Source organism: Oncorhynchus gorbuscha, linkage group LG09 (assembly GCF_021184085.1).
Source record: "Oncorhynchus gorbuscha isolate QuinsamMale2020 ecotype Even-year linkage group LG09, OgorEven_v1.0, whole genome shotgun sequence".
NCBI classification, from domain to species: Eukaryota; Metazoa; Chordata; class Actinopteri; order Salmoniformes; family Salmonidae; genus Oncorhynchus; species Oncorhynchus gorbuscha.
This window is the reverse complement of record NC_060181.1, coordinates 40,772,855-40,790,279: the sequence shown is the minus strand read 5'-3', so window position 1 is coordinate 40,790,279 and position 17,425 is coordinate 40,772,855. Positions and strand designations below refer to the sequence as shown.

The 17,425-nt window shown below is 47.4% G+C and overlaps 1 protein-coding gene across 1 annotated transcript in view; it reads left to right on the top strand.

Annotated features, from left to right (window-relative positions):
- LOC124044381 (ephrin type-A receptor 7-like) overlaps window positions 1-17,425 on the top strand; it is an 86,067-nt gene that overhangs the window by 53,392 nt on the left and 15,250 nt on the right. The window contains exons 4-7 of the mRNA XM_046364033.1: window positions 4,863-4,987; window positions 8,874-9,099; window positions 9,413-9,521; window positions 15,530-15,585. Coding sequence (XP_046219989.1) covers window positions 4,863-4,987; window positions 8,874-9,099; window positions 9,413-9,521; window positions 15,530-15,585 — 516 coding nt within the window. The remainder of the gene's footprint in view (window positions 1-4,862; window positions 4,988-8,873; window positions 9,100-9,412; window positions 9,522-15,529; window positions 15,586-17,425) is intronic.

Sequence of the window (17,425 nt, the reverse complement as noted above, 5' to 3'; positions counted from 1 at the left end):
TGCGTAGACACCTGCCAGAACTGAGCCACCACACCACATAGCTTCATTATCTTCCACATCTTGAAAAAATCTGTTCAAATGAAAGGGATTGGATCTGTTTGTCTGTCTTTCCCTCCATGTCATTTTGTGGATGCGATCTATGATGAGGCTGTTAAGGCTGTGGTGTTGCTCATCTGTCTGGCTAGCCATGGGGTTCGGGCCTTGATTACAGTGGAACCCTGAAGGCCATAACCTCAGTCTATTGCCTGTGGAAATGAGGCTTGGTCTGCCGCAGCCAATTCGGTCTCCTGTCAGCATCCATCTCCCATTCCGACACACACACACACACACACACACACACACACACACACACACACACACACACACACACACACACACACACACACACACACACACACACACACACACACACACACACACACACACACACACACACACACACACACACACACACACACACACTCCTCTCAGCATCAATTTCCTTTCATTCAAACAGGGTCAACCCCATGGACACACACCAGCTGCTTTCAGACTGGACGGGAAACTAGATATTAGAGTGTGTTTGTGTTTAGGTGTGTGGGGGGGGGGGTCAGTGTGTGTGTGCCGGTGCAAGATGGAATGTGCGCGTCATTTTGTGTGTTTGGTATGTGCATTACTACGTTGGTCTATAGAACTACACCCCTGTCCTTTCCAAGTGTGTGTTTTCTTCACACTCTATATTTCTGTTTTTTCAACTACACTACCACGGTGTGTAGTGGTTTAATGTTCTCCCTCGGAGTGTGTTAGTGGTTTAATGTCCACCCTCGGGGGTGTGTTAGTGGTTTAATGTTCTCCATTGGAGTGTGTTAGTGGTTTAATGTCCACCCTTGGAGTGTGTTAGTGGTTTAATGTCCAACCTTGGAGTGTGTTAGTGGTTTAATGTTCTCCATTGGAGTGTGTTAGTGGTTTAATGTCCACCCTTGGAGTGTGTTAGTGGTTTAATGTTCTCCCTTGGTGTGTGTTAGTGGTTTAATGTTCTCCCTCGCAGTGTGTTAGTGGTTTAATGTCCACCCTTGGAGTGTGTTAGTGGTTTAATGTCCAACCTTGGAGTGTGTTAGTGGTTTAATGTTCTCCATTGGAGTGTGTTAGTGGTTTAATGTCCACCCTTGGAGTGTGTTAGTGGTTTAATGTTCTCCCTTGGTGTGTGTTAGTGGTTTAATGTTCTCCCCCGGAGTGTGTTAGTGGTTTAATGTTCTCCCTCGGAGTGTTTTAGTGGTTTAATGTTCTCCCTCAGAGTGTGTTAGTGGTTTAATGTTCTCCCTCGGAGTGTGTTAGTGGTTTAATGTTCTCCCCCGGAGTGTGTTAGTGGTTTAATGTCCACCCTCGGAGAGTGTTAGTGGATTAATGTTCACCCTCGGAGTGTGTTAGTGGTTTAATGTCTAACTTCGGAGTGTGTTAGTGGTTTAATGTTCTCCCTCGGAGTGTGTTAGTGGTTTAATGTCTAACTTCGGAGTGTGTTAGTGGTTTAATGTTCTCCCTCGGAGTGTGTTAGTGGTTTAATGTTCACCCTTGGAGTGGGTTAGTTGTTTAATGTCCAACTTCGGAGTGTGTTAGTGGTTTAATGTTCACCCTCGGAGTGTGTTAGTGGTTTAATGTCCTCCCTCGGAGTGTGTTAGTGGTTTAATGTCCAACCTTGGAGTGTGTTAGTGGTTTAATGTTCTCCATTGGAGTGTGTTAGTGGTTTAATGTCCACCCTTGGAGTGTGTTAGTGGTTTAATGTTCTCCCTTGGTGTGTGTTAGTGGTTTAATGTTCTCCCCCGGAGTGTGTTAGTGGTTTAATGTTCTCCCTCTGAGTGTTTTAGTGGTTTAATGTTCTCCCTCAGAGTGTGTTAGTGGTTTAATGTTCTCCCTCGGAGTGTGTTAGTGGTTTAATGTTCTCCCCCGGAGTGTGTTAGTGGTTTAATGTCCACCCTCGGAGAGTGTTAGTGGATTAATGTTCACCCTCGGAGTGTGTTAGTGGTTTAATGTCTAACTTCGGAGTGTGTTAGTGGTTTAATGTTCTCCCTCGGAGTGTGTTAGTGGTTTAATGTCTAACTTCGGAGTGTGTTAGTGGTTTAATGTTCTCCCTCGGAGTGTGTTAGTGGTTTAATGTTCACCCTTGGAGTGGGTTAGTTGTTTAATGTCCAACTTCGGAGTGTGTTAGTGGTTTAATGTCCTCCCTCGGAGTGTGTTAGTGGTTTAATGTTCACCCTCGGAGTGTGTTAGTGGTTTAATGTCCTCCCTCGGAGTGTGTTAGTGGTTTAATGTTCACCCTCGGAGTGTGTTAGTGGTTTAATGTCCTCCCTCGGAGTGTGTTAGTGGTTTAATGTCCTCCCTCGGAGTGTGTTAGTGGTTTAATGTTCACCCTCGGAGTGTGTTAGTGGTTTAATGTCCTCCCTCGGAGTGTGTTAGTGGTTTAATGTCCACCCTCGGAGTGTGTTAGTGGTTAAATGTCCACCCTCGGAGTGTGTTAGTAGTTTAATGTCCACCCTCGGAGTGTGTTTGTAGTTAATGTTCTCCCTTGGTGTGTGTTAGTGTTTTAATGTTCTCCAACCGGTACTACCGCCTCGTTTGGGTATGTGTCCGCAGCTATGATTCTTTCAGACGGAGTTACGCTGTGAGCCCGACCTCATGTGAGCCAGAGTTTTTAAGCAGTCAGTCTCCATGCATAATTCATCACAAAAGAACAGCAAACAATAGCTGAGCGTTTTAGAAGGCAGAGCAAGTTGACAGTGTGTTCTTGGTGTATCTAATACAGCACTTACTGCTTAAAGCAGTGCCTCTCCCTCTTTCTCCCTCTTCCCTGGTGCTATTGGTCTGTTTGTCGATTTGCCTGTTTGTGCCCGTCTCGGTCTGTGTGCCTGCTTATCTGTGTGTGTGTGTGTCTCACCATATCATGTATGCCGGTGTGTGTATGTTTGTTTGCAATACAGTATACACTGAGTGTACAAAACATTAGGAACACCTGAGCTTGCCATGACAGACCGACCAGGTGAATCCAGGTGAAAGCTGTGATCCCGTATTGGTGTCACTTGTTAAAGCCACTTCCATCGGTGTGGATGAAGAGGAGGAGACGTGTTGAAAATGATTTTTAAGCCTTGAGACGATTGAGACTTGGATTGTGTATGTGTGCCATTCAGAGGGTGAATTGGCAAGACAAAACATGTAAGTGCCTTTGAAGAGGGTCTGGTAGTAGGTTTATCAAGAATGGTCCACCACCCAAAGGACATCCAGCCAACTTGACACAACTGTGGCAAGCATCGGAGTCAACATGGGCCAGCATCCCTGTGGAACGCTTTTGACACCTTGTCGAGTCCATGCCCGCAATGATTTGAGGCTGTTCTGAAGGCTCAAGGGGATACAACTCAATTTTAGGAATGTTTTGTAGACTCTGTGTATATGTTCCTGCATCTAAAGTTATTTACGTTCAGGTAATCTGTTAGATTATTGTACTGTAATCTGTTGAGGCACTTCTGGGTAGAGACGGCTGCCTTGTACTGAGACGAGAGTAGGTGGAGATGGATACACACATGCGCAAACACAACAATGTGTGCTTGCACACACTGTAGAAATACACAAAACACACATGGCAATGCACTCCGATGATTTCTATCCGATGGCTCTCTGTCTGTTACCAGTCCATTTCACTCTATTGTCTCGTGATTGAGTTGCTGCCCGTAGTTGTAATTGAACAGGCTGTGTGCAGCCCTCGTTAGCTGCCCGTAAGACACAGACCGATATCAATCAGGTATTCTTCTTTTGTTTCTAAAGAGGAGAGATCAAATTAAATGAGGGAAGGATACTCAGACAGACCAGGTCGGCCCTGGCTGTGATCCTCACTTCAATATGGGTCCTGCAGAGAAGGGAGTCTAAGGGGCACGGTCACATGACTTTGGAGCGGATGTGCGACGAACAGGTGTCCACATACTTCTGGTCATGTCGTGTATTGGTTTGATAGAAAGCCATTGTGTTTGTGGGGGGGGAAAGGGGACGAGATCTCGGGAAGATAATAGAAGTGTAATAATAAGGAATGAGGACAGAAATTCAGACTTGTCAGAATTGACATGGATCTACATGGGAGAGAGTGAAAGAAAGAGATTTGCAAGTATTACCTCGTTAATGACTCCTTAATTATAGCTAGCAAAATATTGATTGTGGTAATGAAATTAGGCTTCAGCCATAATGGTCTTTGACTGACAATGAGCAGCACGCTTTAATGTTTAATTTGACCTTTATTTAACTAGGTAAGTCAGATAAGAACAAATTCTTATTTACAATGGCGGCCTACCCCGGCCAAACCCAGACGACGCTGGGCCAATTGTGCGCCGCCCTGTGGGACTCCCAATCACGGCCGGATGTGAAACAGCCTGGCTTCAAACCAGGGACTGTAGTGACGCCTCTTGCACTGAGATGCAGTGCCTTACCTCGTTAATGACTCCTTAATTATAGTTTGCCGAGTGGGCGGAGCTTTCAGCTCATCTGCGGTAACAAGGGACGTTTTCCTGGTCACTTCAGGTCATGTGGTAAAGTATTTCTCATAGAATGTGGAAAGGTATTTTTGCAGTCTTCATGTTCAGTGTTCCAACAGTACATGTACTGGATATTATTGAGTCAGAAGCTAAGGTTCTGAGGAGAGCAGTCTCAGAGGGAGAGAACAACTCCACCCACCCTCCAGCCATCAATAAATACAAAGATGTATCTTCGTCCGGATCTGTATGGAGACCCACTCCACTCACTGCTAACACCATAACCCTTTTATGACTTCAATGCAGTTGTCCCAGACAGAACTTTGACAAATGCATTTCATTATTTATTTTCTTCTCTCCCTTTCCCCTTCTCACTAGCGCCCTCTCTGGTGAGTGAGTTTCGTGCGGAGAAGATTGAGCAGCGCAGCCTCACCCTGGTGTGGAGGGAACCTAGCTACCCCAACAGCAGCCGCACGGAGTACGAGATCAAGTACTACGAAAAGGTAACGCCGTCACCTCCGTCATATACGGTCACGTTTCAACTGTCGTCATATTTGGTCAACTCCGACACTTGGAAAAACTCCATCGCCTTAGATTTCATCTCAAGTCCGCTCTTTCGCGCATCGGCTCTTTGATGCGTTCACCCTATTCCACTCCCTCTCAATTAAACTCGGCCACACTCTCAACTCGTCTCTTGGCCCTCTCCTTCTTTTAAGCCGTCTCTCTTTCCGTTACATTATTTTGCCCCCTCATTATCTCCCTCCATCACATCCCACTCTCGGGAGCACCATCCATCTCTCAAATCCACCATGTCCACTATTAATGGTCTCTCCACAGGGACTCTCATTGCGCCTGTCAGTCTATCTCGGTGTGCACTTTTCACTCTTCTCTCCTCTCCACGCGTACGACGGCGTTAAAGAGCACGCACGTCCAAATCCTCATTTACCGCACGATGACGAGCAAACGGGCGCGCGCGCGCACACACACACACGCATGCGTTCAAAGACACGCATGCAAATCATGGGGGCTTTGGCTACCTTAAAGCTTCATGATGGTGATTGGCGAGTTCTCTCCATATACACTATGTTGCTTTGACATAAAGATATATGAATGAGTGATGGTACAGAGCAGCATAGGCAAGATACAGTAGATGGTATTGAGTACAGTATATACATATGAGATGAGTATGTAAACAAAGTGGCATAGTTAAAGTGGCTAGTGATACATGTATTACATAAAGATGCAATAGATGATATACAGTACAATATATACATATACATATGAGATTAATAATGTAGGGTATGTAAACATTATATTAGGTAGCATTGTTTAAAGTGGCTAGTGATATATTTTACATAATTTCCCATCAATTCCCATTATTAAAGTGGCTGGAGTTGAGTCAGTGTGTTGGCAGCAGCCACTCAATGTTAGTGGTGGCTGTTTAACAGTCTGATGGCCTTGAGATAGAAGCTGTTTTTCAGTCTCTCGGTCCCAGCTTTGATGCACTTGTACTGACCTCGCCTTCTGGATGATAGCGGGGTGAACAGGCAATGGCTCGGGTGGTTGTTGTCCGTGATGATCTTTATGGCCTTCCTGTGACATCGGGTGGTGTAGGTGTCCTGGAGGGCAGGTAGTTTGCCCACTGTGATGCGTTGTGCAGACCTCACTACCCTCTGGAGAGCCTTACGGTTGTGGGCGGAGCAGTTGCCGTACCAGGCGGTGATACAGCCCGCCAGGATGCTCTCGATTGTGCATCTGTAGAAGTTTGTGAGTGCTTTTGGTGACAATCCGAATTTCTTCAGCCTCCTGAGGTTGAAGAGGCGCTGCTGCACCTTCTTCACGATGCTGTCTGTGTGGGTGGACCAATTCAGTTTGTCTGTGATGTGTACGCCGAGGAACTTAAAACTTACTACCCTCTCCACTACTGTTCCATCGATGTGGATAGGGGGGTGTTCCCTCTGCTGTTTCCTGAAGTTCACAATCATCTCCTTAGTTTTGTTGACGTTGAGTGTGAGGTTATTTTCCTGACACCACACTCCGAGGGCCCTCACCTTCTCCCTGTAGGCCGTCTCGTCGTTGTTGGTAATCAAGCCTACCACTGTTGTGTTGTCCGCAAACTTTATGATTGAGTTGGAGTTGTGCGTGGCCACGCAGTTGTGGGTGAACAGGGAGTACAGGAGAGTGCTCAGAACGCACCCTTGTGGGGCCCCAGTGTTGAGGATCAGCGGGGTGGAGATGTTGTTGCCTACCCTCACCACCTGGGGGCGGCCCGTCAGGAAGTCCAGTACCCAGTTGCACAGGGCAGGGTCGAGACCCAGGGTCTCGAGCTTGATGACGAGCTTAGAGGGCACTATGGTGTTAAATGCCGAGCTGTAGTCGATGAACAGCATTCTCACATAGGTATTCCTCTTGTCCAGATGGGTTAGGGCAGTGTGCAGTGTGGTTGAGATTGCATCGTCTGTGGACCTATTTGGGCGGTAAGCAAATTGGAGTGGATCTAGTGTGTCAGGTAGGGTGGAGGTGATATGGTCCTTGACTAGTCTCTCAAAGCACTTCATGATGACGGAAGTGAGTGCTAGTCGTTTTGCTCAGTTACCTTAGCTTTCTTGGGAACAGGAACAATGGTGGCCCTCTTGAAGCATGTGGGAACAACAGACTGGGATAGGGATTGATTGAATATGTCCGTAAACACACCAGCCAGCTAGTCTGCGCATGCTCTGAGGGCGCGGCTGGGGATGCCGTCTGGGCCTGCAGCCTTGCGAGGGTTGACACGTTTAAATGTTTTCCTCACGTTGGCTGCAGTGAAGGAGAGTCCGCATGTTTTGGTTGCGGGCCGTGTCAGTGGCACTGTATTGTCCTCAAAGAGGGCAAAAAAGTTATTTAGTCTGCCTGGGAGCAAGACATCCTGGTCCGTGACGGGGCTGGTTTTCTTTTTGTAAACCATGATTGACTGTAGACCCTGCCACATACCTCTTGTGTCTGAGCTGTTGAATTGAGATTCTACTTTGTCTCTATACTGACGCTTAGCTTGTTTGATTGACTTGCGGGGGAATAGCTACACTGTTTGTATGCGGTCATGTTTCCGGTTACCTTTCCCTGGTTAAAAGCAGTGGTTCGCGCTTTCAGTGTCACGTGAATGCTGCCATCAATCCACGGTTTCTGGTTTGGGAATGTTTTAATCATTGCTATGGGAACGACATCTCCAACGCACGTTCTAATGAACTCGCTCACCGAATCAGCGTATTCGTCAATGTTGTTGTTTGATGCAATACAAAACATATCCCAGTCCACGTGATGGAAGCAGTCTTGGAGTGTGGAATCAGATTGGAGGCCTGATTCACAGTCTCCTCTGAACAGTTGATGTTGAGATGTGTCTGTTACTTGAACTCTGTGAAGCATTTATTTGGACTGCAATCTGAGGTACAGTTAACTCAAATGAACTTATCCTCTGCGGCAGCTGGGTCTTCCTTTCCTCTTCCTCCGGTTTTTGTGACTGCACTTGAAGAAACTTTCAAAGGTTTTTAATGACTGAGCATCACATCTTAAAGCAATGATGGACTGTTTCTCTTTGCTTATTTGAGCTTTTCTTGCCATAGTATGGACTTGGTCTTTCACCAAATAGGGCTACAACTGATTGGCTCAAATGCATTAAGAAGGAAAGGAATTCCACAAATTCACTTCTAACAAGGCACACCTGTTAATTGAAATGCATTCCAGGTGACTACCTCATGAAGCTGGTTGAGCGAATGCCAAGAGTGTGCAAAGCTCTCATCAAGACAAAGGGTGGCCAGTTTGAAGAATCTCAAATATGAAATATATTTTGATTACTACACTTTTCTGGTTACTTCATGATTCCATATGTGTTCTTTCATAGTTTTGAGGTCTTCACTATTTTCCTACATTGTAGGTAATAGTAGAAATAAAGAAAACGCCTGGAATGAGTAGGTGTGTCCACACTTTTTGTCTGGTACTGTAGATGTTTTACTGTCCCATACACCGGATAGGTGCAGTGAAATGTGTTGTTTAACAGGGTCAGTGACTTGCTCAAGGGCACTGGCCCAACGCTCTCTGAGTGATCTTATGGCATGTATAGACCCCACTCAGGATCACCAAAGAGGAAAAGTTCATTGCTAAAATATAATCGTGTATGCCGTTTTATCCGAAGCGACTTAGTCATGCGTGCGTGCATACATTTTACGAACAAAGGTCCTGGGAATCTAACCCACTCTCCTGGCTTTGCGAGCGCCTTGCTCTACCCACTGTGCTCCAAATGACAATGTAACAAAATGTTTTTTTTTTTTTAAGTGTCTTGAAACAGAGCGTACACCCACTTGGTGCTTTCGTAGTTCCAGCGTTCCTTCCTGCCACTCTCTCTCCTTCCTCATTCAGGAACAGAAGGACAAGAGCTACTCAACGGTCAAGACGGCCGCCACCCGCATCAGCGTCAACAACCTCAAGGCCGGCACCACCTACGTCTTCCTCATCCGCCCCTTCTCCACCCCGGCCCCCTCCTCCTCCCTCCTCTCCGCCTCTTCCTCCTCCTCTTCCTCCCCCCCCTCTCCCATCGACTACGGAGGCTACAGCGCTCCCCTGGAGCTGCAGACGCTTGGTGAATGTGAGTATGGCCATTCCTCGCTCCTTTTCCTCGACTATCTTGTTCCAACGCCGTGAGGCAGCTTAGGATATGGGCGTGGCGGCGTCCGGCCAGCCCACACAATGATGGCCTCTTGTGTTTGCTAAAGACTGAGTTGTGTGTGTGGAGGGGCTCCGGGATTTTGAAATCAAGCCGTGAAATGGCTTTTCATTTTGCTCTGTGATAGGGTGTCCCTTTATTGTCATCTGTTTGTGTGTGTGTGTGTGTGTTTGTGTGTGTGTGTGTATTCTCCCATGTGCCTGCTCTTAAACAATATGTCCTTTCCAATCCACAGTGGCGCTGGCATCCAGTGAGCAGAACCCAGTAATCATCATCGTGGTGGTGTCTGTGGCCGCCCTCATCATGCTGCTCTCTATGGGAGTGGGCCTGCTCCTCTGGAGAAGGTACGCACACACACACACACACACACCACACACACACACACACTCATACTGATATACACAGCGTGAACACACACACACACACACAAACAAACAATCTGAAGAAAGTACACACAACACACATCGTACAAACACACTCATACTAGTATACACAACATGTACGTAACACACACACAAAAACAATTACATCTGAAGAAGGTACACACACATATAATATGCACACACACACACACTTCTAAACACACACTCAGTCACTGCTCATGCCACTCCATCATAATCCTGATTGCAATAATCCAATGAGGAGAAGCACTCTGCCTCAAAGCATGTAATCACATTGAGAAGAGCTGTAATGCATGTTCAATCAGCTGTGTTCAGAGCCACTGTAATATAGAGCATTAACAAGCGACATTAGACGGTCTATTGTCAATGCTGGGGCAGCCATGCTAAACGGTTGCATCGTTAAACTCGGGACATTTTCATGATTTCAATTTGACCTATCCTCTTAGGGTTGGGTACGGTATACAGCTAAGTCCTTTCAATAGAATTTGGCTTGCGCTCTTACTTTGTAACTCGTCGTTTTCTGTACAATTATTTCCAGTTGTCATGCGCAATTGAGGACTTTGGTTACCAGTGTAGTAACTACATGACATAAGGGCAACTCCATAAGGTCATTGTGTCTCAGGCACACACACACACACGTGAGTTTTATTCAGGTCGGTGGAGACATGGAAAGTGGTTTTCTGCTTGGCGTTCCGTCTCGGTGCACTTTCACATCTGTTCAGGTCTATTGAAAAGAAGAAGAAAAAAACAACTCACACTCCCCCGCACCCTCACACACTCCCCCGCACCCTCACACACTCCCCCGCACCCTCACACACTCCCCCGCACCCTCACACACTCCCCCGCACCCTCACACACTCCCCCGCACCCTCACACACTCTCCCGCACCCTCACACACTCCCCCGCACCCTCACACACTCCCCTGCACCCTCACACACTCCCCGCACCTCACACACGTGCCCCGGCGTGTTGGCATGCAGAACCACACTCCCACGCACCCTCACACACTCCCCCGCACCCTCACACACTCCCCCCCGCACCCTCACACACTCCCCCGCACCCTCACACACTCCCCCGCACCCTCACACACGTGCCCTGGCGTGTTGGCATGCAGAACCACACTCCCACGCAGTCGCACACAATTACACACGGCCGCAATCAGATGTGACCCATTTGGTTAACTCTCTTATACAGAGCCATTCACAGTCGGTGTGTTTAACATGTCGCCTGACCCTTCACAAAATGTTAGTCTTCTCAGTAAGAGAGGAACACGTGATGTACACACACCCACAGCAGATCTATCACCCTGATCTGATAGCATTGCTCCTTTCAGACAGTATATTTGTGTTCGAGGAATCTCTGATTATACCAACCGTCTATTTCCTTCTATTTTTCTCCTGCTCCACATGGATCTGGGAGATGGAAATGGATAAGATGGAGGGAGTGTGAAATGTCTCCCGTTCCTTCATTCGCGCCAACCCGATACGTTGAGGAGGAACTGTCAATCGGGGATATGTAGCACCTCGCGGGCGCAATTCCGCCCTCACACCGCCGTGCTTTATGAATCCTTTACACGCTCACCTAGACACATAAGGTACTTTATGGACACGTGCCCACAGACACGTTTCAAGGACGCAATCCTGTGGACACGAGACGCCCTGTCCCGAATCCCTACCGGCGTGAACCGATTGTCCTTCATTGAGAATGGATCTATTCCAAACTGTTCATCCAGAACGCTCGCATCATTCGTCAGTCCATGAGAATATGGTTATCAGCCATCTCTTTATGTCTCGACCACAGAGGCAAAGACAAATGGGTTGATACCTCAATTACCATGCTTCCTCGTTTGCAAATATGGCTGACCCCCGACATCCCCGCGGGGCAACAGTTACAGATGACCTGCTCACTGAGACGTGTGCGCGCACACACACACACACACGCACACTCTGTCTGTCCACATAGATTATGTCCACTTGAATGAAATGGCCCTGTCAAATCAAGCGGTTTTAAATTGTTTGGAGTCGGCTAGATGTTTTGCCTAGGGGTCATATGGTGTATACATGAATATTCTCCATCCCTCCTCCAAACACTCCCTCCTCCCCCTTCCTCTTAGAGACGAGTTATGGATACATTACTGGAACACACACACACACACACACACACACACACACACACACACACACACACACACACACACACACACACACACACACACACACACACACACACATATATATATATATATATATATATATATATATATATATAGTGGAGATTTTGTCATAGTCATGCACACACCGACACCGACACGCGCAGTTATTGCCATACTGCATATAAAAACGAATAGTTTCCTACTTTAATTTAGATAAGCATGAACAGACCGATGCATCACACACACACACAGTTCGTTCTTGCTTGACAGAGTTTGATAGTTCCAAGGTTTCAGGGCAGCAGCAGCAGCCCCTAATCTCTCCAGGAAGCTCAGGCTTGGCTGGTCAGAGCACTGATTGTTTTACCCTCCGCTGCCTCCGGACAGACACCGTTGGTCACACGGTCAGTTGAGAGGTTGGATCGAGGGAGAGAAACTATGGAAGGAAAGAAAGAACGATCAGCATAAGTGGAAGGCCTGTGACACAATCATAGGAGGGGTGTGTGAGACGGAAGGAAGGAAGAGAATCCCTCGTGTCGCTTGCTGCACGCCTGGTACACACCAGTGCACCACTACCACTATTTCCTCTTCTTGTTTTGCTCACTTCCTCCTTGCACACCTGACCAATAGTGCCCTATGTCCCTCACTCCCTCAGCTTGGCTCCCCCCTTTCCCTTTTATGTCAGGACCTGTGAGGCTCTCTATGCTCTTCACAAGGTCAATCCCAGTACTCTAAAATGGCCTCTCTTACGGAGTTCGGCAGAATTTCCCATATGTTGGCAGACTACATGGCAGTCTAATGTGCTACTCACTGGAAGAGATGAGGTATTTTTGCCAATTAAATCTCAAGCCTAGTTTGCCAAACTCTTCGGTGTATCTCGGCTCTGGGTGAAAGCACCGTGCATACCTTCTGGTTTACTTCCACCCTGTCCCATTACATTCATTTGCACCTGTCCTGTAGCCAATGAGGAGAGAGGATGTGACTTAGCCCTGTCCCCTCCCCTTCTTCTCTTCTACCCAGCAGTCTCTCGCCCAGCTCCTCCAACATAGCTCCTACTAGCGTGGTGCTGCTCTCCACCTCCTTCTCCACTCTTCCTCCTCCTCCTCTTTCTCCCTACTGTCAGCTGTCAACCCCCAGGTACAGGCATGTCTGCACTCCTCCCCCGCTCCTCTCTCCTTCCTGTCATCCCTTTGTTTGGACCATTCCTCCTCTCTTTCACCCTCATTCTTTTCCTGCCTGACCCAGTCCCCCACCCCCAGCCCCAGTCTACACAGAGAGAGGATGGATGACACAATGAAGCTAGCTGCCCCCTCCTCTCCTGGAGTGTGTACTTTAAGGTGTTGATGTGTATTGTCTCCCTGTCAGCATCGAGGTTAAATAATCACATAAAAAGGACCTTGGGCCTGGTTCCATTCGGACCCCTTCCCATTTGGTGTTCCCAGGTGGAAATGTATACACTACAGTGGAGGCTCCACTTGAAATGTTGGAGGGCTAGGTGGAGCTTACACCTGTCTGGGAAAGCTGCAGGTGTCGGGGCTCAAATGGAACCAGGCCGTTGTATGCCTTTTGCTCTCTTGCCCTATCTCTCTCTGCATGTGTCTGCTGGTTGGTCCTGACAGATTGGCCCTATAGGCTTGCCTTATTTTCCCCACTCCTCTCTCTCTGGCCCTGTTGGTTAAGAGTCTGTATGTGTCAGGTCCCCCCACCTCCCCCCCCCCACCACCAAACCGGTCTTTCCCATCACACCGTGTGCATGCACTGGTGATACGGCTTGACATGCACACACACGTGGACAGACACACACATTAACAAGCACACACACACACACAGCAGACAGCCAGACCACACTTACACGGACATGCAATCACACACTACAGACATATTGTACACACGAATGCACAGTTGCGAGCACACAAAAACAACGACGTGCACTCACAGACTTGTGTATATATTGCACACCACAGGCGGCTGGTGGCACCTTAAATGGGGAGGAGGGGCTCGTAGTAATGGCTGGAACGGAATAAATGGAATGGTATTAAACATGGTTTCAATGTGTTGGACACCATTCCATTTACTCCGTTCAAGGCATTATTATGAGACGTCCTCCCTTCACCAGCCTCCTGTGTTTATTATACCACTCAGTCTCTGAATGCTTCCCTTCGACTCGAACTGTAACTTCAATCAAAGGCCTCTGTCCTCATCTTAATCCCTTATTATGCCTGCGTGCATGGTGGCCAAACAGTGGCCTGTCTCTGGCTGTCCCCATTCAGTTTTTAATGTCTCACTCTGGTGGTCTTAACGCTCCTGTTGTGCTCGTTTCATGTTAGTTCATTCTGTGTTCCCGGTCCAAAATGACAGCCCCGTTAAAGCTGATTATAGATCCATAATAATACATATATTATCACCTAATGTTGTGTTAGATCTTTGTATCAACTTAAGTTCTTGTGACCATTACAAGTTTTGAACTTCTATTGGCTCTTTATGTCCTGTAGGCCTCATTGACCTGAACTCATACAACTTATTTTGGGGTAAAAAAAACAAACAAAAAAGCATAATGTATGGATTATTGTAACTATAACAAATACTCAGATGAAACATATTGTGCTATTTGTCACAGACTACTTCAATCTCAGTTTCCTGACCTCTCTCTCTCTCCTCACCAGTGTCATGATCAAAGATATGATCAAGAGCCTCACATACAGTATATCGTTTGGTCATTGTGCTGCCACAGATTGAATTGTGAGCAAGGCCTCAAAAAATCTTGATATACCAGAGCTGCGAGAAATGTTCTATATATTATTGAAACAATGTTGAGATTGTTTGTGAGAATGACAACAGGTGTGGTTCCATGGGGGAAAGATTCTATTGGGGAAAAGTTCCCGTGGGGTTTGCCATGGAAGCCAAGAAGGGGAGTGACGTGTGTGTGTGTGTGTGTGTGTGTGTGTGTGTGTGTGTGTGTGTGTGTGTGTGTGTGTGTGTGTGTGTGTGTGTGTGTGTGTGTGTGTGTGTGTGTGTGTGTGTGTGTGTGTGTGTGTGTGTGTGTGTGTGTGTGTGTGTGTGTGTGTGTGTGTGTGTGTGTTCAAACACACATGCATGTGGCAGTCTGTGTCCATCTGTGTGTCCATCTGATGAATGGGCATGTGGCTGAACTCAATTTTATACACTAATTGTATTCCCGCCCATTCATTTCTAATGACCGGGAACACCATAGGTGTACAAAAGTACAAATAAAACACCCAAAATGTAATGAATATCATCATGCCCTGTGTGGACAAAGTCATGGAACCTTGTGACAATCAGATTACATGAACTACAATTTTCAGAGAGAGAACTTGTAAAACTTCGACCGATTCGACTGGAACACAACAGCAGGGTTAAGAGGAAGGCCCTGAACTCTCTCTTGAGTTGGAAATTCCCACCAATTAGACGGCCTCTCTACTTTACTACTTTAGGACCCCATGTTGACGGACAAGATTGGCAATGTGAGAGGAAGGTTTTACAGCTCATTAGAACAGGATGCGCGTGTGTTTGGGGGGGGGGGGGTGTATTTATGCAGGAGTGTGTGCCTGTGGAAATGTGCAAACTATGAGTGTTTGCCCATGTGTGTCCACTCAAACAAAGCAGGTTTGATTTCCACAGTAAGATGGGGGGGGGGGGCTCTACCATTGATCCAAGTTCCAATTCACTGATGTCCAGAAACCTATTCTCATTTCCAAGAGGGATTGAAGACTTGTATCCATCGATTTCTGCAACGTTAGTGATGTTTTACGTCTGTGTGGCTTTGTTTGTTCCCTCCCTGCAGACAATGTGGATACAGCAAGGCCAGTCAAGAGGGAGACGAAGAGCTCTACTTCCAATGTGAGTGACTGTGGCGACACACTCTCCCTCTCTCTGTGTGTGTGTGTGTGTGTGTGTGTGTGTGTGTGTGTGTGTGTGTGTGTGTGTGTGTGTGTGTGTGTGTGTGTGTGTGTGTGTGTGTGTGTGTGTGTGTGTGTGTGTGTGTGTGTGTGTGTGTGTGTGTGTGTGTGTGTGTGTGTGTGTGTGTGTGTGTGTGTGTGTGTGTGTGTGTGTGTGTGTGTGTGTGGAGTCTGCACTCTATGGATGAAGGAGGAGTCTGCTAGTGTGTTGTTGCCTGCATGCATGTGACCGAGAGAGATTACTTGTGAGGTATTAACTTGTGCGTGGCCATTAAGGCTTCATTCCGCGTGTGTGTTTAGGCTACACTGAACACACCGCTCCAGTCCATTAGATGGTGTGTGAGGCGGGATGTGATGGAGAGAGATGGAAATAAATAGGGATGTAGGCAGGAGGATGAGAGGGGGAATGAGGAGAAGGGAATTGATAGATGGAACAAAGGCAACGAGGGAGGAGTAAGAAGACAGAGAGTGGGGGCCAGTCAGATGATTTGCCGTCCCCCGAGAAGGAAGGGTTTGAATGTTTGTCGCAAACTTTTTGAGTTGCCCGTGTCTCTGTTTTTCCATCAACCTATTTGAAGGGCTCTGTTTGACAGATTGTGGGCAGTTTGACATTTTTGTGTGTGTGTGTGTGTGTGTGTGTGTGTGTGTGTGTGTGTGTGTGTGTGTGTGTGTGTGTGTGTGTGTGTGTGTGTGTGTGTGTGTGTGTGTGTGTGTGTGTGTGTGTGTGTGTGTGTGTGTGTGTGTGTGTGTGTGTGTGTGTGTGTGTGTGTGTGTGTGTGTGTGTGTGTGTGTGTGTGTGTGTGTGTGTGTGTGTGTGTGAGAGCTGGGAATGAAATATGCCCGGAAAATAACACGCCATCAGTCGACGAGCTCACACACACTTTCTCTCAGACGTGAACAAATGCAGACTGACATCTACACACACTAAAAGTGTGCACGCGCTGACACACATACTCACTCCCCCACCTCCCCCTTGGTAACAATACATTTGCAGTCTCTCGGGAACCCCTCCAGCACAGTGTTTCCCTACCCTGGACCCAGAGTATCCCCAACAGTACTGTGGTCCTGGACAACACTGTTCTAGCATGCTGTACTGTATGTTGCTGCCCATCTAACCCATCAGTTAGGACACGAAGCTGTTTCCTCCCCCATCGGTGGGTCTAATAACGTCTGTGTGTGTGTGTGTGCATGCCTTCATGCGTGTATATCTCTCGTGCAATCATGCAGTGTTTATATCCGTTAATTTCCCCCCCAATCGCTTGTGGCAAAGACATGGTTAACCCTGAAACGAATCAGCTACACAAGAAGCCCAAGCAGGAAGGGAGGGAGAGAGAGAGAGAGAGAGAGAGAGAGAGAGAGAGAGAGAGAGAGAGAGAGAGAGAGAGAGAGAGAGAGAGAGAGAGAGAGAGAGAGAGAGAGAGAGAGAGAGAGGGAGAGAGAGAGAGAGAGGGAGGGAGAAAGAGGAGAGGGAGGGAGGGAGAGAGAGGGAGAGAGAGGGAGGGAGAGAGAGGGAGGGAGGAAAATGAATCAAAACTGGTGTTGGCCTGCTTTAATTAATGTTGTGTGGTTACAAAACCCATTGCTCTGGAAAAAAGGATATTCGATCCTTCCACTTAACACTGGCCAGCTGGAATGGAGAAGTTTTCATTTTCTCTGCAATCAGACTGTGTGTGTGTGTGTGTGTGTGTGTGTGTGTGTGTGTGTGTGTGTGTGTGTGTGTGTGTGTGTGTGTGTGTGTGTGTGTGTGTGTGTGTGTGTGTGTGTGTGTGTGTGTGTGTGTG